Here is a 22,820-nt window from a genome sequence, read left to right as displayed (position 1 = left end):
TGAGATATCTCCACTATATTATAATGGAAAGGGTTGTCAAAAAGAATAATGAAACAAAAAGAACGGCAAAGGGGGGGTTGTTTTGTGGGGTCATAGTGACACAACATTCACTTGCAAAAAAAGAGTAAAGGTGAAAGCTTATATATTCTATAAATCTATTTTTATTATTTAAATTGCTTTGCAAAATTTAGTTAACGCTTTTTTAGTTTGGAATCTGAATTTCTTATCATTTTTTAATAAGTGGTTATTCGTAATATTCTGCACCCAAACTCGTACATCTCTATTGTCTAGAATAAGATAAATGTAGTCCTTCTACAAAGTATCGAACTAGCATGACCTATGACACAATCTTTTGGACGGATTCGACGCTCAACCACTGTATCAAGCTTTGGATTATATAATGTTTGAAGTTCTAGATACAATTCTTGAAAGTTTAAATTTGACCATTTGTGGTTTTTTTTTTCCTACGAAACGATCCAACAGTTTCCGATAAATAAGTTATGTTCGATCATCAAAATGATATATTAATCAAAAACTAACAACTTATGATAAAAACAAGTTTCTATTTTCGCATTTTCTACAAAATTAAATTACTTCGTATTTTCCACAGTCGTGTGGCATGAAACCACAACATTTGAATTCAGCATCGTAGTCTTCGTTCTCTACTGGTCAACATTCTATGACTTTGATTTTCTTTGGTGTTCCATCTTGTCTCCTTATATCTATTAAAAGCCAACTATGTTTTTCTTTTTCCATCTATATGTATAATTTTCTAACTACACTATATTAAAATTAAATTATTTGATGAAAACATATACTCTAATGGGTTATGATATCATATTTGTTTTTAAGATTATTGACCAAATTTTGGTGGACTATTCTTTCAATTCTTCTCACATGTTTTAGGAAAAATATTCCACTATGCAGTTCAACAATTCCTAGATATATTTAGCGAAAAAATAAACTCGGATTTATATGGATCCCGGGAATGATTTTGGTTTTGATAAAAAAAATCTTTTTAATACTTTTATCTTAAACTAAGATTAGAGATAGTGAAAGTTGAAAACTAGATTGAGACAAATAATGAATCGGGGACATGTATCTTATATAATTGGAGGCTCAATAAATCAAATGATGTGGTGGTGGGAGCGACATCTTTGAGTGGTATAATCGTAAATCACACGCCGGTTTAAGATTCTGTTTCTTTCTTTCTTTCTCTCTGATAAGAGTGAGACTTGTGTTTTGTCTTTCGAGCCATTCCCATGTGCCTTGTCTCCGACAACTTCCTCTCTTCTCTCTCTCTTCCTCTGGTTCACATGGAACTTCAATAACATTCACTACTTTAAGGTTTCTTCTCATCTCAGAAAAAGTCAGGTGGGTACTACCAAATTTGGATTTTTTTTCACTTAGAACAGTTCTGTTTGATCTTTGATTCCTAAAGTTTTATAACTTTTGTTTTTCTTTATCTTCCAATGAATATGATCATATCAAGTCTTAAATCTTCTTTCTCTCTTGATCTTGTTGGAAAATTCTTTGATTTGGAGGTTATCAATTTGCTGCTTTCTTGGATTCTTGATCTCTGTTTTTATCAGTAGATTTGATTTGTTTATGAGTAATTCTGAAATTATTTGCATCAGAATTGAGTTATGTGTAGAGGAATAGGGTTGATCTGAGTTTCAAAACTATGTTAGGGTAATTTAGAGCTTCTCTAGGATGGTTTAAGATGAGCCTAAGTCTGATTTTTTGTACTTTTAGTTGTGCAGATCATTGAAGTGACTAGAAATGTACAAGCAGCCTAGACAAGAGATTGAAGCTTACTCTTTTGAGCATAACTCTGCTGGGAAGATTATGTACTTACCGGTTCATAACTCGCGTAAACGGTTTTGTACACTGGAGCCATCTCCTGACTCTCCTGCTTATAATGCTCTGTCTACTGCTACATATGAGGATACATGTGGCTCTTGTGTGACGGATGATTTGAATGACTTCAAACACAAGATTAGGGAAATAGAGACTGTGATGATGGGGCCTGACTCGTTGGACTTAGTCGTCGATTGCACCGATTCCTTTGATTCCACGGCGTGTCAAGAGATTAATAGTTGGAGATCAACTCTAGAGGCTATCTCGAGGCGGGATTTAAGAGCTGATCTTGTTTCATGTGCGAAAGCTATGTCGGAAAATGATCTTATGATGGCTCATTCGATGATGGAGAAGTTGCGGCAGATGGTATCGGTTTCTGGTGAGCCTATCCAACGGTTGGGAGCTTACTTATTGGAAGGTCTAGTGGCGCAGTTAGCTTCATCGGGTAGTTCCATATACAAAGCACTTAATAAGTGCCCTGAACCGGCTAGCACCGAGCTTCTCTCTTACATGCACATTCTCTATGAGGTTTGTCCTTACTTCAAGTTCGGATACATGTCAGCAAATGGTGCTATTGCTGAGGCCATGAAGGAAGAAAACAGAGTTCACATTATCGATTTCCAAATCGGTCAAGGGAGTCAATGGGTCACACTTATCCAGGCTTTTGCAGCTAGGCCTGGTGGGCCGCCTCGGATTCGGATAACGGGTATTGACGATATGACTTCAGCGTATGCTCGTGGAGGTGGCCTAAGCATTGTTGGAAACAGACTCGCTAAGCTTGCTAAGCAGTTTAACGTTCCATTCGAGTTTAACTCGGTATCAGTGTCAGTGTCCGAGGTTAAACCTAAGAACCTCGGGGTTCGACCAGGGGAAGCTCTAGCCGTCAACTTTGCCTTTGTGCTTCATCATATGCCAGACGAAAGCGTGAGCACCGAGAATCACCGGTACAGTTTTTATTTTAAAATTTGTTTAAACATAGGATGAGTTTCTTGTTCTGTCCATTGACTAAGTTGAGTATAATTTGCAGCGACCGGTTACTGAGAATGGTGAAGAGCTTATCTCCCAAGGTTGTGACTCTGGTGGAACAAGAATCAAACACAAACACGGCCGCTTTCTTCCCGAGGTTCATGGAGACAATGAACTACTATGCCGCGATGTTCGAGTCAATTGATGTGACTCTCCCAAGAGATCACAAACAGAGGATTAATGTAGAGCAGCATTGTCTAGCCAGAGACGTCGTGAACATCATCGCATGTGAAGGAGCTGATCGGGTGGAGCGACATGAGCTTCTAGGGAAATGGAGGTCACGGTTCGGGATGGCGGGTTTCACTCCTTACCCTTTGAGCCCCTTGGTGAATTCAACCATTAAAAGTCTGCTTAGGAACTACTCGGACAAGTACAGGCTAGAAGAAAGAGATGGAGCCTTGTATCTTGGTTGGATGCATCGAGATTTGGTCGCCTCGTGTGCTTGGAAATGAGACAGTAACATTTCTCTAGTGTGATCGCAATTAATGTGTGTGTATGCAATTTAGTCGCTCATTTGAATCTTCAAAACATTAGAAGAATCTTATGTCTACTACTAGAGACCAAGAGACACATGCACAATTGCTCAAATATCAAAGTCAACGTTTTCCCCAATCAAAACTTAAGTATAATTATAGTTCACACGAATGGGTTTTTATTATATGTAATCTGAAATAAATCGATTATCAGTAAAACAACAAAATAGTGTATTTTCATAGTTGTGACATCTCAACAACTTCAATTATTTTTGGAGACAACACGTGAAAATGTCTCTTTTTTTCTTTTTTTTTTTTTTCATCTTGTTAATGTCTCTTTAGCAAATAAATAGTGAGTGTGTGATGTTTCTGAATTTAATTTTACACTTCAACATTCTACTTTTTGATAATTCATCATTAATGATCTTCCACATTTGAATTATACTCCCCCTCTCTCTTTTAAATTATTTGTCGTTTAAGGTTTTTGCACATGAATTAAAAAACAATTAAATTTTCTACTTTACCCTTGTTCAACATATTCTCTAAATTTTTTTTATTGGTCAAGACATTAAAACTGTGAGGATAAAACTGAAATTTTTACAAAATATCTACATTGAAAATCTAAAACGACAACTATAATGAGACAAAATTTAAGTGCTAAAACGACAACTAAATTCAAACGGAGGGAGTAGGTAGTGAAACCAAAAGTCTAAAACCCTAAGCGACTAAAAAAAAGCATACGACTCAAAGAGTAAGAACAAAAAAATGGTATCTTATGAAAAATGATTACATTGTCATAAAAAGATTACATATTCAACAATATATACATCGAACTAGACCTAAATTTTCTTAATTAAGATAATCAAAAATATACAAACAATCCTCTCAATCTTTTTTTAACTTTCTTATAATTTAGATCTTCGCAAATTCTATAATTTTGGTTACTCATTCCGATGATTTGATATTGGTCGATCTCCGGTTCTTCATCTCATTTGGTCTTATAACACATACGACAAACTCATAAATGATAATTTTGACCTTTATGGAGTGATTTATGTATGCACACAACAACATTTATAGATTGATAGCCGGAAAATCAATCCAAATAATTTTTCTCACACTTTGGCTTGCATGGGAGTCAAAGTATAAAGTTTCGTGGGTGTGTTGCTTCTCGGTTTCCTTGAAACCAAACTTACAATTAGTCAAAATGTGCACCTTTTTTTGTTATGCTTGTCTAGTAAATCAGAACAATACCTCCTCGGGGATATTTAACAAGACTATGTATGTCACGAAGACCAACCATATCAATATTCTTTTTTTTTTTTTTTGAATATCTGCAAATTTAAACTTAAAGGCTCTACATCTTCCAGAGGCGGGACCCACACCAGATTAAATTCATCTCTTTTGGGGAAGAGATCTCTCCCAACGGGCGTCAAAGCCAGTACCTCCACCTGGGAGATTTACCACTGGACCAGCAACACTGGAAGATTTACCTTTTTTTTTGTAACCATATAATTTAAGATAAACTTATTTCCAAAAATTACAATACAAAAAATTAATATTAAAATTTTTATTTTTTTGGTAAAAGGCTTATGTAATTAAATTTATATATAATTGAATATTTACTTTGTGACATATATTTTAACATATCAGATTAATTAGAGTATATATAACGCTCTAAGACTTTTAGTCATTATTATAAGATGATATAAAATGATTAGATCCCTAAACTCGTACAATGGGTCGTTATCTCCTAGTATCTCTATCATATAAGATTCTACTCAAGACTTATCAGATATGATTTTTATTGTTGGTAACATCCCTATGAATTTCCGGATCTAAGTATACCCCAAGCCCAAATACAACGACATGAACATTAATTTTTCCAAAGTACATAATGCAAATTACCATCAGTCCATTATACAGTTGCCTACTTGCCTTCTAATCTCTCCAACCTATTTTTATAGTTGCCTCCTTACGTAACCATAAAAAGAGCTTGAAACAGACCACACATATACTCCACAGATCTTACAATCGATATTTAGGCCTCAATACCACTGGAAATAGTCTTTGTTTTTCTAAAAATGAAATCCAAATATATCGGTTAGAAAAGCTGAAAACATGAATGGTGGAGAAGAAAGTGGAACATTCAAATCTCTCTCCTCCTAGATACTATATAATGGCAGCAAAACATATGAACAAAACATAAAAAACAAAAAAAAAAACTTTTAAAATAATAAATAGTCATAACTAGTGTATTACAAAAAAAAAAGTAAATAAAAGTAATCACTAGCTAGTGACTAAAATAAATCCCAATTATGGGTCGTGTACATTTTGGAGTATCAGCATTCTTTGTTTTTTGTTTGTTAGGTTTATCAGCTAATGCAAAGGTCTTCAACATTGGTTCTCCTCCAGGTTCTGATATCACCAACGTCAGTTCTAAAACCTAACAACCATCTCGTTTATCGATACATTGTTTTCTTGTTCTCCAAGTAATTTTTAATATCTTTGTGATATAGGCATTGTTGAAAGCATTCAATGAGGCATGCCAATTCCCGACAAAGAGCACCGTTCTGATCCCAAAAGGTGAATACAAGCTTGGGGAGATCGTGATGATGGGTCCATGCAAAGCTCCTATAAGGATTGCTCTTCAAGGTACCGTGAAAGCCGACGGTAACGCTAATGGAAAGGAGAAATGGGTCGCTTTCCGCAATATTGATGGGTTTAAGTTGAACGGAGGTGGTGTTTTCGACGGTGAAGGAAACGCAGCATGGAGGGTCAACAACTGCCACAAGACTTTCAACTGCAAGAAACTCCCCATCGTAAGAAACCCTTTCATATTATATAAGATAAATTCGCGATTTAAATGTGTTTGTTGATGTTTTGGTGTCATTGTTGAACAGAGCATCCGTTTTGATTTCGTGACCAACGCGAAAATTAGAGGCATAACCTCCTTAGATGCAAAGAACTTCCACATTAACGTGATCGGTGCAAAGAACATGACATTCGAAGACGTCAAGATCATCGCCCCTGCAGAGAGTCCCAACACCGATGGTATCCACGTTGGAAGAAGTGACGGAATCAAGATCATCAATTCATTTATCTCCACAGGAGATGACTGTGTCTCTGTTGGAGATGGAATGAAGAACCTTCTTGTCGAAAGAGTTACATGCGGTCCGGGACATGGAATCAGTATTGGAAGTCTTGGAAGGTACAGCCACGAGGAAAACGTCAGTGGCATCAAGATCATCAACTGCACCCTCCAAGAGACTGACAATGGGCTAAGGATCAAGACATGGCCTTCTGCAGCTTGTACCACAACCGCCTCCGATATCCATTTCGAGAACATCCTCCTCAAGAACGTCAGCAACCCCATCCTCATCGACCAAGAGTACTGCCCATGGAACCAATGCAACAAGCAGGTACATAAAAAATTACTCTAGGAATTCGCCTGTTTTCTTGTAGTATATATATATATATATATATATATATAGAAAGTACATGAACACTACTATAGTATTGGTTATGATTCCAAAACGTTTGATGTTTTGTTTTTTTTTTCCGTAGAAACCATCAACAATCAAGTTGGCCAACATAAGCTTCAAGAAGATCAGAGGAACATCAGGAAACAAAGACGCGGTGAAGCTTTTGTGCAGCAAGGGACATCCATGTCAGAACGTGGAGGTAGGTGACATTAACATCAAGTATACCGGAGCTGACGGTCCAGCGACTTTCCAATGCTCAAACGTATCACCAAAGCTTGTGGGAACTCAGATTCCAAAAGCGTGTAGCAGCCCGGTGACAAAGCCACCAAAGTAGAAAGTGTGTATATATTATATGCTCATACACAATCTAAATGTATACCCTAGTGTATGCTGTACGTATGCTTTCAATTGATATCTTTGTGAAATAACCTATTTTTTTGAGCTTTTGGCTATATTGTAAGAAATGAATCCTTCTTGAAAAAAACAAAACATCTAACTAATTTTATAACTTGTGACTAATTCCAAACTGCATTCAATATGGTTGAACGAAGTTATTATACCAATTGAAATTTGCGATGAAATTCCTCTCATTTCGACTATCGAAATGGTGTCATGCTTTAAGTCCATTAGAAAACCTGGTGAATGGGGCTACTCAACGACTACACTAAAAGTAGTCGGTGGCTAAAGTCGGGATTAATTCTTGGTTATATAAAAAAAAGGAACTACATAGTATTACAAATCCTGGTCGATGTTTTTAAATCCATACACAATCAAAACTCTAATTTGAAGTAAATTATTGATAAAATAATTTATTTATATATAGCGCCATAAAATTATTGTTATGATTTTTATTCAGTGACTATTCTTGTGAATTATACTTACATTTGATACATGTTTCGTCATCTCTCACTCTCATCTGTTTTTCTATTAGTTTTTCTACTTCCAAACAAGATAACTCTACGTAGTACCCGGAGCAGCTTATTGGCATAATTTCTCTGTGAAGTAAAGCTTACAGAGCCAATACAAGCCGTTTTGACTTGGCCGAAAGTGTTCTTGTTTCTACTCGCTGATCTTTTTCCAAGGCAAGTTGGCTTCTTTTGGTTGTTGTGGGACTGAAGGCTCTTCTTTAAAGAAACTAGTTGCTCTTCGAGGTTATGGATTCTAAAGCTCGTTGACTCGTACTCATCCAATGTTGCATCTTTCTGCATCAAGAAGCATAACGGCCTGTTTCTTGCCCCGGTTTCATCATCAGTGCAAGGGCTTTGTTGGGATGTTAAGGGTCTTGAGCTTGGAACAACACTACCGGAGAAGTCTGCAGAGTTTGTGAATCTGAATGAGTCAGAACAGTCTTTGAAAGCTTGGTGTGTGTTGAGCTGTTGGATAAAGAGAGCTTGGACAACCAAACGTAATGGCATTTGCTCGTTTTTCACGAGTTGGAGGGACGTTGCTTGTGATAGTTTTTGGGAGTTTAGGTAACTGCAGATTGATCCTTTTTCTTCCTGATATATGGTTGTATGTACCTAAAGCAGAGCCGCGCCGCGTAAGGTACAATGTTGGTTGATTTTAAATAATGGAAGAAGGAAAAAGTGAAGGCATACCTGAAGAAATGCGTTTACTGCAAGATAGAGTTGGTCATGACTCTCTCTGAATGACATTGGGACTGTCTCAATCAGCTCAATGAACCTTGTTGTTTTCATCTCTTGATCATATGGTAAACGAGAGAGATAAACATCCCACAATTTTCCAACTCTCATGTTGCTTGGGGAGGAAGTAAGATGTCGTTCTGATTCTGTTGATACATATGTTGAAAACAGGCTTTCCATTGTAAGCAACTCCTGACTGAAAGCAACTTGCCCGTTCCCGGCTTTCGGGTATATAAAGTTTTCGGTGTGTGCAATGTGAAGAAGAGATACAATCTGATCTTGCAGCTTCAACACAGTTTCATGCTTCAAATTGTGTGCGAGACACGCAAAATAAAACCCGACTGGAACAAACCTATATGCCTTGTCTCTTGTAAGAAGCAGATCAAGAGCTCTTTGCAGAATATCAGTATTACTTTGACCTTCAGGTATTACAGATTTGCTGGCATAAAAGACGATCAATGGACTTACATATCTTTCTTTCATCCCTTGTCTTCTAAGTGACCCAATCACTTGTCTGAAGAATTCGAATGGAAGATCTGTGAGGTCTTTGATCCAAGTATCTTGGTTTATAATTTTCTCTACGGTTGTATATTCCCATGGTTGATTCACCAAACCTTCAAGCATGACTACCGGCTTTTCTCTTCGTCTTTCCGGATCAAGAATCTCCATACAAGCCGTGAAAGCCAGAGACTCAATGCACCGGCTCACGATTAGTAAATCTTCAGACCAAGGCAATAGATCCTGACATTTCTTCAGAACAACTAACGTATCATCCCAGTTTTGCAAGACAACTTGGTTTAGATATAGGTCAAATCTTTCGCAGAGGTTTCCCGTCGAATGTTGTTCTGTCATTTCAAGAAATTGAGCTGCACATCTAAGCCCAGCGATGTTGAATGGATGTATTAAAGTTGGACAGCCATATATGAAAAGCATAATCTTCTCAAAGGTCTCTGCTCCACCAGGAAACTCTTGTGGTATCTCGATCTCCGATAGCTGATCTTCTCTTTCCTTAAAATATCCGCTCTTTGTACACAAGAGCGTCTACAAAGAAAGACAAAATTAAGCATTAGAACACTACAAAACCACTAGGCTACATGTATTGGTTGAAAACAAAATTCTTTGGAAGATTTTTTTTTTTTTTTTAGAAAATTCCTTGAGAGATTTGATATAACATTATTACCTTGTGAAGGTTAAAACTCTTGTTGCACACTCGAACATGTACTGACGCAGGTAGACCGGTCTCTTTACTCCTGTGACACACACACACACATAAAGATACATTACATAAGTCTACAACATGAATAATTCAGATTTGCTATATGGCATCAAGAAGATAATCTTTAGATTCATACCAAGAAAGAACTTTGATTTTCAAAAGGGTACTAATATTCGGAGAAGAAATCGGGCTGGAGGCGACGGACGAACCATCCTTGATGCTGCAAGTTTCCATTATTGAGTATATAACTTGTGGTTTTTGAAAACTATGTAGATAAAGTATATCAAAACCAATATGGTAATGATGAAAATAGAGACACTTGGTCATCCATTTATTCTTCTTCACTGTTACATTTTTGAAGAAGAAAGTTGCGTGTTTTGGGGATTGAAGAGGAAGAAAAGGGTTCTAGGATCCACAAAACAAGAGGAAGCTAAGGAAGATTTGAGAAAAACCAAGTTTCTTTTGGTTTCGGTTTTATCAAATATTAAACTATAATATGGCTACTTGCATGCAGGCACACACATATATGCGTTGTAGATGTGGTCAAAGTCAGATGCACACGAGTGTTGAGCTCAAAAAAAAAAAAAATTTCATAGTTCAAGGCTAGAATTTGAAGACGACGTTCCTCGAGTGTTGAGAAGAGTTGAAAAAATCTTGTATTATAACATTTTTTTCTTTTGCTTTTTTCAACAACATTTTTGTTTTTTTACTCCAACACTTTGTTTCTTTTCCATACATTAACTGTTACAAGACTCGGAATTGTTCTAATTAGACATTTTGGTGACGCTTATTTATGATACGTCTTACGATCTGGTCTTCGAGTTATTTAATAATACTAGTATTCACCCCATACTACGTACTGGAAAACTCAATTTATTTTTTGTATTAAGTTTGTATGTACCATATTACATTATCTATAATGAGGATATATAATGCGTTTGTTAAGGTGCAATTAATTCTTCATCTCTTTTACTACTTCTGCAATATATGAAACTAAATAACGAAAGAGAGTTTATGAAAGATGGAATATGATTTTAAAAATCAGGAAGGAAAATCACAAAGTCCAAATATATAAGTCTTTAAGACATGAATATTACAACTTTATGTAGAAGCCGTTGACCATAAACAGGCCCGGCTCAAAAATAATTTAGTCCCTGTGCCAAAATAAGAAATAAATCCAAAATTTTGTCCTATACTTAAGAAATTTGAAAAATTTAGGTCTTTTTTTACATAATTTTAAAGAAATTAAGACCCTAAAATTAATGAAAAATAGTGGGACCCTGTGCTTTGGCACTGTGGGCACACCCTTAGAGCCGGCTCTGACCATAAATATATATATATATATATATATATATATCACGATGACTTAAGCTTTTTGTTGTATATAATTGAGAAGATTTGAGCTCTATATTGTGTTAAGATTGTTGAAAGGCTTTTATTTTGGCGTAATGTCCATGCGTGTCAGTGTTACCACACCGCCATGAAACTTATCTTTATCTTGTGCTCTTCCTTCATCTTCCTTTAATGCTTCATTTGCTTTCTTGTTTTCATAATCTGCCTGCTCCTTAATGAGTCACTTTTGTATCTGATTGTACCAACATGCTTCACTTTCTTACATATTCTGAAGGATAGATCATCAAAAGGCAGTAGATAAAAAAAAAAAGATAAGTTGCGGTATAGTCAGTTTTTGAACATAATTAGAAAACTAGTCACCTTACTATTTACAATTAGATTTATTCCCCCAATTAACTGTTTCGTTTTTTGTAAGCCCCCTATTGCCACTCAAATAATCAAGTAATTACGGTTTTATGCCACTCTCTTTATTCCTCATGTCGTTTCGTCTTTCTCAGATGAAAACCGAACTCAATTTACTTATCCTTCTCTTTGTTCACTCAAGTAACTGTCGTTATATCTGTTCCCTGCAATGTCGAAGAAAAAAACATCAAAATCGAAGATCAATATCGATCCCGTCGATATGAAACAACATCAGAATCGGCGAGGCAACAATATGGATACTAAACCAGGTAATCAAATTGTCATTCAATTCCGTTTGCATGATATCGTTTTAATCTTAGAAAATTGGTTTGATTTTGAGAGTTTCTATGTGTTTAGCCGCATATGTTTCTGGTTCTGCACATTCTCCGGCAAAGACCCCAACCGGCATAGATCTTATTCCAAACCCTAGCTTGCCTAGGCGTCTGTTACCTTCCGCTGGCTTACCAGATCGGGCTCGCCTTAACATTTACTGTAAGCCAAAGTATTTGGGGATTCTAGTTCAACTCCTTAAGGGTTCTGAAACATGGAGTTCGTTTCTCGCTTCTCAATTCTGGAAATTGTTTGAACTCCATGTCGCAAGGTGTTTTCATTCTGCCAAATTGATTCAAGGTATGCTTTCTCGACAACTTCTGACACAAAGAAAGCATGAATTATGGACCGTATATGGTTGTTTTCCTCTTCGCTTCTCGCTCCGTGAATTCCACATCACCACTGATCTTATTTGTGCTAAGATTCCATTTGATTATGAGGTCGAGGATCACCAAGACCCTGCATATTTATCTTTTTGGAATAGTCTTTTTGGTGAGAATAGGGTAGTGAATGTATAAGAAGTGATTGATATGTTGAGGGATGATAATAATGCAGAGCCACAAGCGGTTCTCGACTTGGAAGAAGTTGAGTCTTGCTCTAATTGTGATTGTTGATGGTGTTGCTGTATGTAGCAACAAGAAAGCAGGTTGTGTTACTGGCCGTTTTATAGAGATGTTACATGATATTGAATTCTTCATGAATTACCCATGGGGACGTGTTTCTTTTGAAGCAACAATAGGGCGGTTCGGTCCTTCTCTTCTTGACAAAGATCCTATTGAAGATCTCAAGACCCGGTTTTCGCAAAGAAGCAGTTGCTGTTACGGGTTCCCACTTTCTCTCCAGCTCCAAGTCCTCAACTACATCCTTGCCCTTTGTAGTAGGATTAAAGACCCTGCTGATTTCAGAAATTTTATCCAAAGACCTACTGTTGATCTATCTCGCACCATTCTACTTCGTGAGACCGATGTCCTGGATGTAGAATATAATCCGAATGTAAGTCAGATTTTCACTTTTAAACTCCCATATATGTTTCAGTCTATAATATCCAACTCATCTGTTGTCTCTTAAATGCCATTATGGCATTCATTATCTTTTGTAGTTGTTAGTGGAATACACTCTCTACCATTCTGAATAGTTGAATGAATATCTATCTTGGCCTGATGAAGTTGTTGATCCTGGAGTCTGATATATCACGAATTTTACCAACTTTAGCCATGATATATGCGTCAGTTTTAGAGTCTTTTTGTTGTTTCTAGTGTCTTTTCGAGTCTTTTCAGGTTTTTCCACGTTCGGAACAAATTTAGAGATAAGGAACCATTATGAAGCTAAACCGGAGATTAAGAGCTGAAAGAACGAAATCGGTATCAGACCAAGGCATCAACAAAAGTCTCGACGGTTTAAGAGTTTTAAAGCCCGAAGAATCAACCCAAAAGACTTCTCTATTTCCAACTTTAGTCCCTGCACGTTTTTGGAGACATTATATATAGTTTTTAAGGTTTTTATTATTGATTATCTTGCATCTTGCTTTTAGCTTTGTAATTTTCTGAGCTTGAACCCTTAGGAATATAATTAGAGAGAGCTACTTTCAGAGATTTAAAAATCCTTGTAGAGAGAAGATTTATTCTAAACTCTATTCTTCTTTTGATTTTTTGTTTTGCAATCTATTCAAACATGTTTTCTGTTTCATTAATTATGTCTGAGTAATTTCCTGTTAGGTTTAGGGATTCTCATTACGGATTTAGATGAAGTAGTAAATCGATTATCTGTTAGAATTAAACTTTAGAGTTCTTCTCCTTAGGTTGTTCTTAATGCTAGTTCTAGAGTAGATAACTAGAATTTGAACATAGGATAATAGGTAGATTCGAGAGGTCATATATTACTAGAACTATCTTCGGTGGGCAGAGATTACTAGATATATTCGAGAGGTGGTCTAGGAATATTTGTGAACATATCAAACCTGCTTTCTAATGCTATCCTAAATCTAGGAGTTTACATTCGAGAGGTGGAACTACTTGATATTTGATTAGTTAGTCAATACATTCGATAGGAGTTTTCTTCTGCACTTTCGTCTTCTTCCAGAAAATTATCCGTTCGACAAAACTTTCGAAGAAAATTATGTAAACCAACACATGCAAGTACAATCTCTGTCTGCGTCTTATAAGGAAAAGGAGGTGCAGATTTAAAGATTAGAAATCGAGATTTAAAAATACCAAATATTCTTTCAACCACGTTCCTTAAGGATGCATGACGATGGTTAAACAACTCTTTTGCATTCGTTGGTTGTGAATTTTGACCAGAATATTCTTGTAAATGATATTTGACACCACGATACGGAGCTAAAAAGTTTCGACGATTTGGAAATCCACAATCTACTACATAAAACTTTCCTGAAATACAACAATAATTTCTTATAAAAGATACAATAATAATATAGCACTTGTCTTGTTGAAAAAACAAATTTACAATATAAAGACATGTACGTACCTTCTGGAACTGGTAGTCGATTACTGTTCCTTGTCAAAGCATCATTTAATACTTTTGAGTCATGAGCTGAACCTTCCCATCCACTAAGCACATACATGAATTCGAGATCAAAATTACAAGCAGCCAACACATTTTGCGATATATCACCTTTTTTGTTACGAAAAGAAGGCGCTTTTTTCTGTGATACCATTGCAAGGATATGTGTACCATCAATAGCTCCAAACAATCCTAAATAACAATAAAATTATATTCCATGAAAGATAATGAAAAAGCAAAGACATAATAACTATATGAAAGATATACCTTAAAATACGGATAAAACCTCGTACTTTCTCTAATTTTGGTAGGCACTGCAATCTCGGGTTTAGCCATCAAACTTGGAGCAATTTGATTAAGAGCCCGCAAAACTTTGTGAAAGTTCACGCTTGTTGCAAACGTTGACCTATTAAAAGTGTCTTTTGTATGACAATACCTTGAATTTTGACCGACTACTAGAAGAAAAGTTGCAACCATTTCTTCAACACTAATATATTTTGTATCGCATAAACTTGTCTGCTCCCGGAGTTCTTTACATAACTTAAGAAATATTTGTGGATACATTCGATACAACTGTCGAAAATGCATAGGGTTTTGCTTTCTAGAATTTTAGAATTTTTCTTCTAGTCTCATTTGGTTTTCGAAAGCTTCACTTTGTTTTCTAGTATTGTTGGTTTTTATTATATGATGGTGTTTCATGATCTTTGTATTAGCAGTTTTTTTCATGATTGATATGCTTGAAGGTATTATTCTCTTTGTTGTTCAAAACATTGCTATACAACAAGCAACCGCACGAGAAAGTGTTATACAACAAGCGACAATACGTTTTTTAACCGGATGGGATTAAAATATGATAAAATATTGTTTTCTTCTAAATCCACCCAAATAACTAGGTGGAACCTAAGGATTTCAATCACTCTATTTATAAGTAAAACATATATTCAATTCCATTCAAATCTAATATGAAGTCAAATCCATACTCAAATCTTCAATATTGAATAAGGGGTGATTTTAAAAAGTATTTGTAAATCATAGAACCAATAACACATGATTTTTATAAAAAAATTAAAATCAATGATTGAATAACACATGATTTTACTTGGATTTCCAAATCCATTCAAATCAATGATCCAATAACCCCCCTAATTAACAGTCCATGTTAACTCTGTTTAAAACACTAAACAGTCGTTAATGGCCTGTTTTTGCCGTTAATCTACTATATATTTTTGCAACACTTTTAAGGGATCCTAATCGGGTCAAATTTTTTTTAATTTTTGGAAATTTAATGTTTTTGACCCGGAAATATGTCAATCGGATCCTACCTTATTTGTGATTTTGACCCGAATTTTTTGAATCGGATCCTTCCTTAATTGAAACTCTCTACATCAAATCGATTTTAACTTTATTATTCCTACAAAAAAGGAAAACGAAATTAATAGATAGAATTTTGAAAGATATCAATCGTAAATATATTTATAACTAACAAACCAATCTTTGACAATCAAATTGTTTCCTATTATAATGCTAAAGATATTGATGCAAATCACATATGTTTCCTAAATAAAATGTAAATAAAGATTTTTGGAACTAATTCCATAACAAATTTACTAATTATTTATTTACTTTTCTAATTCTAGCCAATTATGATTAAGTTGAAGAGATTTTGCTTGCTCACAAAGATTTTTTGCAAATGTATCACAGCTAAACTTAATCATATATGTCCTCTATATATACCCATTTCATTTCCAGAGAAACACAACACTTTTAAACACGACAAAAAATTAGCTCAAAGACCTTCAATTCTTTTCATCCTAAATTACCTCTTTTTCATTTTCCATTCATATTGTTCTTCATGACATCAACAAAGATTTGATTGGCGATTCCATCTCAGATCCTTAGAATCTGAAAGAAAAAAGGAATTCAAAGAAAAACTATAGAATTAGTTTTAGCGGATGAAAAGGTGGTTCAATAATCTCTACATAATTTTTGTCTATCATCTCTATATGGATATTTTTTACTTATAGAATTAGTTTTGTTTTTCTGAATGGTTTCTTATATTGGTGATACATGGCATTGCGTTTTAATTTCTATTTTGTATATTTGAATTATCAAGTTGATAAGATTGCATCAACCTATAAACAATGTTAAACCAATGATAACTTTCTCATGCAATTAGGTTTTCTCAAGTTTCATTGAATTTATAGTCTCACACACTCCTATCACTTTCATTAATAAAATATATAAAAAATCACAGTTAAGTATGTAAAAATGTTTCTACTTGCAGGTCTAACAGAACATAACCATTGCAACTATCATGTTCAGTTAATCTCAATTATTAGAAGTCATATTTGAATCAGCTCAACACGTATATAATAAAGTTCACTCATATGACATACATACACTGCATTGGACGACAAAATACCAAAACAATATTCCGCTAAAAACCAAAATAATACTAATCCACGATCCTTCTAACTTACCTAGCAAGTTGCAAGATTACACTCACTTACTAATCAAATTAAATGGCATCATTATATATGAAAATAATAAATAATAGGAGACTCGACAAAGAAAGAAAGTGAGCATACTTGGCTGCAATCGAATCCATTGTGCAAGTGAAGGGTTTGTTATCCTCTCCCAATTCAGCAATCACAAGTTGACACAAGTATGGACCAAATCTGAAATGAAGAAGTTGGAACTTAGTAGTGGCATAGCCACACAAATCATAAGAAATCAGTTTGATTAAGAGGTAACTAGAAACTAACTACAAATGGGAGAAGACGACATTTCACCAACCTTTTCTCATAAAGAATGGCAGATACAAGACTAGCGAAAGTTTCTGGCTTTATGTCTCTTTCTTCCCTAAGCTGATATAATTATGACGAAATACGAGTCGTTGGTACCTTCAGTCCCAAAGACAAATAAAAAACAAAGCCCTAAATTTTGTAATTCACCTAAAATTCTCTGAGGAAATGAGTAAACATATGAACATGGAATAGTCACGAGATCTTACAATGTTTGGACATCAGTAGCGAGACCGGAATGTCCGATGAAGAGTTAATCGTGGATCTTATAGATTCACAAATAATCGGTAGCGATGGTTTGTAATTGCACACCATGCCTCTGATCACTGGCAATAGCGAAGCAGTTTTTCCCTTCCATAGCGTCGACGGCACTTTCATTGTACTCGAAGATCTGAATCACCACAATGTCCATCGATTCATCGTTCAAATCATACTATCAATTATTGCGCAGAACAAACAAAATTTCGAAATTGAAGAAGAATCGGGAAGGAACACCGACATCGGAAAATTAGGGTTTAGGGAGTGAAGCTTTGGGAGTTTTTCTATTTGCTAATCAAAGGTATAATCTGTTGATTGATGTGTTTTGTGTTTACAAACCGTCTTTGGTGTATCGAAGAAGGAGAAGAAGAAATCATTGTGGGCTGGGCGTTTGTTCATTGGGCATGTGTTCAAAAAAGGCCCATCAAGATGTTCAAGTGTGTTTTGCTTTATCGATGTTTAATTTGAGGTCCAAGCTAAATGGAATTCCAAGCTAAATAATAACTTTTTAGATTCTCAGGTCAAAGAGAAAAAGTGAAACATATAAATATTTGTCTCTGTAACATTAAGGGGGTGTTATTGGATGGGGGTTTTTAATGGATTTTGAAATCTGCTGTTATTGGATTAGTATTTGCAAAATTACGTTAAAAATCTGCTGTTATTAGATTAGTATTTGTTTGATGTATTCTAAAATGAATTAAAAACAACTGTTATTGAATATTCATTTGATTTGTTTCATTTTGGATTTGAATGGACTTTTACTCATAAAACATGAACAAAAACAATCCGAGCATTTTATCAAGTATTTCATCTCTCTCCCTCTCTCCCTCTCTCTCTCTCCGAAAACTGGTATCCACTAACAAAAAATTATAACCTATTACCTAGTGTTTTCTTTTGCGATTCTCTCAGTTATTTTGCAATACACATACTTTAAGTTATTTTTTACAAAACATCAACAACTTTGGGTTCTTCATCTTCCACGGCGGCGCTCTCCAGACTCTAGCCCACCCAACCTTGGGTTCTTCAACCTAGTTATTATATATTTTTTTTTTACAGCCGTTCCTGAAATATTTATTATTTTGTTATTGGAATAAAGTTTTAAAATGAATAATTTTGTAATTCTTGACATAAATTATATGCATTGGAATTCAAAATCCATTACCAATGACTTCAAAATTCCATTACCAATGACTTTCAAGTTCAATGGACACCCCACGTTTAAGCATTGGATTTCAAAATCCAATTCACTTTACATGTCAATTCAAGTCCATTAAAAGCCTCCATCCAATAACACCCCCTAATACTTTGTGTCTTTCACTTTTTTTTGTCTAATTACGGGATTTTTTATTTTTAAGAAAAAATGCCATAAAATATTTGGCTTATTTATTACACTAATATTAAATATTTCGCAATAGTAGAATGACACTAATTCATTTAACATAATAACAACGTACATATGCGTCAAAAAATAATATCCCAAGTTAACAATTCTAATAATATGAAAAACCATAAAACACTAACTTTAAATATACATTTTTTTCAATTAAAAATTAAATAAAAATTATCGTGCGGTATACCACTGGTTAAATCCTAGACCGCTTTTTTTGTTTGGACGCATTTTTTAGTTATTTTTATAATTTAGTTAAACTTACTTAATTTTGAACTTTATGATAGTATTTATATATTTAAAATTTATAAACGTTTAAATTATTTATAATATTTAAACTCTATAATTTTTTATAATATTAATAATATTTGAACTTTATAAACATTAAAATATAAATACTATGGGAATAATTTTTAAGAAACTTTTAAACTGACTCGAATTATATGTCATTAAAAAAATGTATTTTTAAAAAGAAAATAATAAAATAGTGTTTAATTTCACAGGAAAGAGTTATATGGTGGGACGGGTTTGAGTCGATATTAATGTGGGATAGTTACCACGGGTGAAATCGTATAATTAACAAATAAAATACAAGTATATAATCATAAACACTAAAAAAAAATATTAACAAAACAACTACAACTTAAAATTTACTTTTTAGTTACAAAAATATCAATCGGCGGTACAACGCGAGGTAAAATCTAGATTTATTACAAACCAAACACAATCAATCATAAGATTATAAACAAAAAATTCTTAATCAAATATATATAACACAAATAATCAAGTTATAAAAAAATACAAACAAAAATTTATTTAACCCGCGGTGTACGGCGGGTCATATCCTAGTTTTTTACATTATTTTATAACATTTGACTATGTAAACTCTCGACATCATTTTTTATTTATTTATTATTATAAAGACAGATGTTATAGGGATGTGCCTTTAGTCAAGTGGTTAAGTCCATTTGACTCCGCCTTCCCACCGGAGTTCGACTCCAGTAAGTCGCGTTACCCCGCGTAGTAGGGATTGGCTATGGATCGGGCCTTGTCGATCCAAATATGTTAAAAAAAAAAAAAAGACAGTTGTTATAAAAAAATAAAAATGGAAATAAGAAAAGGATCGATCCCTTTCCCTTTCCTCACTTTTCTCAATTCTAGGGTTCATAATTTCTGGGTTTGAACAAAAGAGGGATTGATTATAAAGAAGTTTCGAACTACATAAAGAAGTTAGATGGAAAGTAAAGATGGAGTCGATTATAAGGGATTGAGTGCGTGAGCGGTTCAATTTTTGGGTATTGCAATTTAATGTTTTAACGATGTTATAGTTGACTGTTAGTCAACCTTAGGTTGGGCACAAATTTGGGAATTTGAAGGTTTATATTGGTAATATTAACTAGTTGGAGGTTGGAGGTTTTAGTTAGGAAAATGTTTTGACTTGGAGGTTTGTTTTGGGATTTTCCCTATTTGTAAACATATCAAACCTGCTTATAAATACTAGTCTAAATCTAGGAGATTACATTCGAGAGGTGGAACTACATGATATTAGATTAGTTAGTCAATTCATTCGAGAAGTGTTTTGAGTTCTAGAACGGTCGATAATAATCCTAATTAATTTGCTTGATTTACTGTTAGTTTATCTCTTGAGAATTTTCCTAAACTTGATGTTTTAATCTATTGAATTTTCACCTGATTTAATTGCTTGCTTTTTTTATTTTAATTTGCTTAATATTTTATTTAGCCTAATTTCGAGACTCTTAGCTTATTGTGTGACCAAAAGAACTTTGTGGAATTCTACCCTAAAGTATTGCAATTGATATCTTATTTGAGAGAGTAGTTTTAGGAAAACTTTGACCCATATTAGAGTCGAAATGATCATTTCTCTGATAAACCAAAAGCACCTCTTCAAGCCAAACATATGGCCTATTCACGACATCCCTGCCATCCTCCTGTCTTTGAAGGGAAAAAACCATCTGTCCCTAGTAAAGCTCCTTCATCACAAGGTAAATAGTTTGCTGGAGCCCCTCTTGAGTCTCAAGGTACAGAGTTTGTAGACCTCCATTCAGAATCTCAACAGGAACATGGTATATTTGAACCTAAGGGAACTGCGAAGAGGACAAAACATGAAAGCTGTCCTCTCCCGCGTAATCCCTCCACGCGGTCAGCCAAAAATGCAAAAGAAGTAGGGTCTCCACTGCCTTCTCGCAACAAGCCTGCTTCTAAGAAAACAAAAGAGAACCCCAATCCTCTGCTTCTGCTCATGTTTCTCGGCCCACTCGTAAGAAAACAGAAAAAAAATCCCTTCTCTTGTAGATGCTTCGTAGGCTGGTGTAGGAAGCTCTTCTTCAGTGATTGTAACCCATTCTGAATTATCTGATTTGAAGGCTTGGATTTTACAACAGTTTGGTGACCTCTGTTCCAAAATTAATGAAGATATGTTGAAGATTTTAGGCGATAAGTATCAACATTCAAAGTCAGGGTATCCTCATTCCGACAAATCAAAAAGTCATGCCATGAACAAGAAGGATAAACTTGTTTCACGGAAACGTCAACGAGAAGAGCTCACATCTTTATCTTCTGGCAACTCTTCATCCATTTTGAAGCATGGATTATATGGACAGATTCCCATGGTAGGGATGCAAAAGTTACTCTGAACTTTGTAGGTTTTGATGATACGTGGGATCTTTACGGGCTTGCAAAATATATTGCTCAGGTATAAGTTTTCAGGAAAAATGTTTCCGGTTTGATTTATTTTATCTAACTAGCAAAAAATGTAGCTCACCCTGTTATGTTTCATTTATTTACAGAAGATACAAGTAGATATCTCTGCCTCTCCAATCCAAAGCTCATATGGAGAAGAGGTACATATTTATTTTTTCAATGCCATCCCTTTTTATGTTCTTATATATCTTATTGATATCCCCTAAATCGCATTTGGAGTTGTAGTGTGCTGCTGATGTGACAACAAAATATCCCTTGAATGGGTCAAATGATTTTGTTGAAACAACAATGCCTCAAAAAGAAACTGGTGAGGACCCAATATTTGTTGAATCTCCTAAGTGTAAATACCGCAATCTCTCTTCCATTGTGGCAGCCTCACATGCATATTTTGTTCATGAGACAACCAATACTCTTCTGCCGCTTGCGGTTAAACGTGTTCCTAGGCGTTCCCGGTTCTTCGACTCTGCTGAATTTAGCGTTGATCCCATGATTAGTACTTTGTTTAAGAGTCGATCCAAGGAACCTGCTTACACCCGTCTCCCCAGTTGGATGAGGAAGAGTTCTAGGAATTTAGAGAGCTGCTTGAAGATGATGCGGACATGTAAGCATATTAACTGTTCCATCAATTTACCCGACACTTTCATACTTATATTTATCAATTCTAATATGATAATAAACTCATCCTTTTTTCAGGTACATCACCATTTGCACTGGTCACTAGCTCACAAATGGTCACTTCTTGGACATTGCAACTAGGCCTGGGAATCTGAACCTAACCGATTTGTCCAAACCGAACCGAACCGAGATTTGGGCAAATCAGTTCGGTTTCTATTAATTAGGTCAAACCGATCGGAAAGACATAAAATTATTTCGGTTAACCGAGATTTTTCGGTTCGGTTCGCCCGAACCGACCGGTTAACCGAAAAAAACAAAAAAAAACCCTAACCTAATATTCCTAGCCGCCTAACCCTTCTTCTTCTTCAATTCTTCTTCGATTCTTCATTTTTTTTGGTCTTCTTCGATTCATCATCACCATCATCTTTTTCTTCTCCGATTAGTTTTCTATTTCTTTGATTCATCATCATCATCATCATCTTCTTCTTCATCATCACCCTTGAGATCTCTCGCTGCCCCACATAAATTGTTAGTTATTCTCCTTCAACGCGTAGAAATTCCAACGACAGAACGTGTTAGTTCGCATGATGTGGCGAACATCTGTTGTATCTCGTTTCTCTTTAAGGAAGCTGATGTCTCTTCTTTCATCTCTCTGTCACCCTTGAGATCTCGCCGCCGCTGATCTCTTCCTTCATCTCTCCGTCGCTTTTTCTCTGTCGACACAACC

The 22,820-nt window shown here is 35.1% G+C and overlaps 4 protein-coding genes and 1 pseudogene across 9 annotated transcripts; 3 read left to right on the top strand and 2 right to left on the bottom strand.

Moving 5' to 3' along the window:
- The first annotated feature begins 1,149 nt into the window (after positions 1-1,149).
- LOC9301686 (scarecrow-like transcription factor PAT1) lies at positions 1,150-3,539 on the top strand. 4 transcript variants are annotated; one of them, XM_002865566.2, is made up of 3 exons: positions 1,150-1,374; positions 1,764-2,804; positions 2,888-3,539. In XM_002865566.2, the coding sequence occupies exons 2-3, from the start codon at positions 1,783-1,785 to the stop codon at positions 3,336-3,338; spliced, it is 1,473 nt and encodes a 490-aa protein (XP_002865612.1). In that variant the 5' UTR covers positions 1,150-1,374; positions 1,764-1,782; the 3' UTR covers positions 3,339-3,539. The 4 variants fall into 4 exon arrangements, with proteins under 4 accessions (XP_002865612.1, XP_020889900.1, XP_020889903.1 ...); XM_021034241.1 differs by having other exon boundaries at positions 1,756-2,804; XM_021034244.1 differs by lacking the exon at positions 1,150-1,374 and adding an exon at positions 1,387-1,544.
- A 2,028-nt stretch (positions 3,540-5,567) lies between these two features.
- LOC9299951 (polygalacturonase) lies at positions 5,568-7,363 on the top strand. Its single transcript, XM_002865565.2, has 4 exons — positions 5,568-5,791; positions 5,879-6,181; positions 6,263-6,781; positions 6,927-7,363. Exons 1-4 carry the CDS (start codon positions 5,678-5,680, stop codon positions 7,176-7,178), a joined length of 1,188 nt encoding a protein of 395 aa, XP_002865611.1. The 5' UTR covers positions 5,568-5,677; the 3' UTR covers positions 7,179-7,363.
- An 84-nt stretch (positions 7,364-7,447) lies between these two features.
- Positions 7,448-10,646, bottom strand: LOC9301685 (BTB/POZ domain-containing protein At5g48130). Its single transcript, XM_021016289.1, has 4 exons — positions 9,840-10,646; positions 9,668-9,737; positions 8,443-9,528; positions 7,448-8,364 (listed from the first exon to the last, which is right to left on the bottom strand). The coding sequence occupies exons 1-4, from the start codon at positions 10,028-10,030 to the stop codon at positions 7,744-7,746; spliced, it is 1,968 nt and encodes a 655-aa protein (XP_020871948.1). The 5' UTR covers positions 10,031-10,646; the 3' UTR covers positions 7,448-7,743.
- A 715-nt stretch (positions 10,647-11,361) lies between these two features.
- Positions 11,362-13,416, top strand: LOC110225850. Of its 3 annotated transcripts, none has more exons than XR_002329998.1 (3): positions 11,362-11,727; positions 11,816-12,781; positions 13,066-13,416. XR_002329998.1 is itself a non-coding variant. In XM_021015970.1 (3 exons), exons 1-3 carry the CDS (start codon positions 11,628-11,630, stop codon positions 12,400-12,402), a joined length of 432 nt encoding a protein of 143 aa, XP_020871629.1. In that variant the 5' UTR covers positions 11,363-11,627; the 3' UTR covers positions 12,403-13,416. The 3 variants fall into 3 exon arrangements, 2 of the variants coding, with proteins under 2 accessions (XP_020871629.1, XP_020871628.1); XM_021015970.1 differs by having other exon boundaries at positions 11,363-11,727; positions 11,816-12,088; positions 12,344-13,416; XM_021015969.1 differs by having other exon boundaries at positions 11,367-11,727; positions 11,816-13,416.
- Positions 13,417-13,819: 403 nt separating this feature from the next.
- On the bottom strand, positions 13,820-17,927 carry LOC9301684 (annotated as a pseudogene).
- Between the last annotated feature and the right edge of the window lie 4,893 nt (positions 17,928-22,820).

This window comes from Arabidopsis lyrata, assembly GCF_000004255.2.
Source record: "Arabidopsis lyrata subsp. lyrata unplaced genomic scaffold ARALYscaffold_8, whole genome shotgun sequence".
Taxonomy (NCBI): Eukaryota; Viridiplantae; Streptophyta; class Magnoliopsida; order Brassicales; family Brassicaceae; genus Arabidopsis; species Arabidopsis lyrata.
The sequence above is the reverse complement of the archived record's forward strand: the minus strand, read 5'-3'. Positions and strand labels throughout refer to the sequence as shown.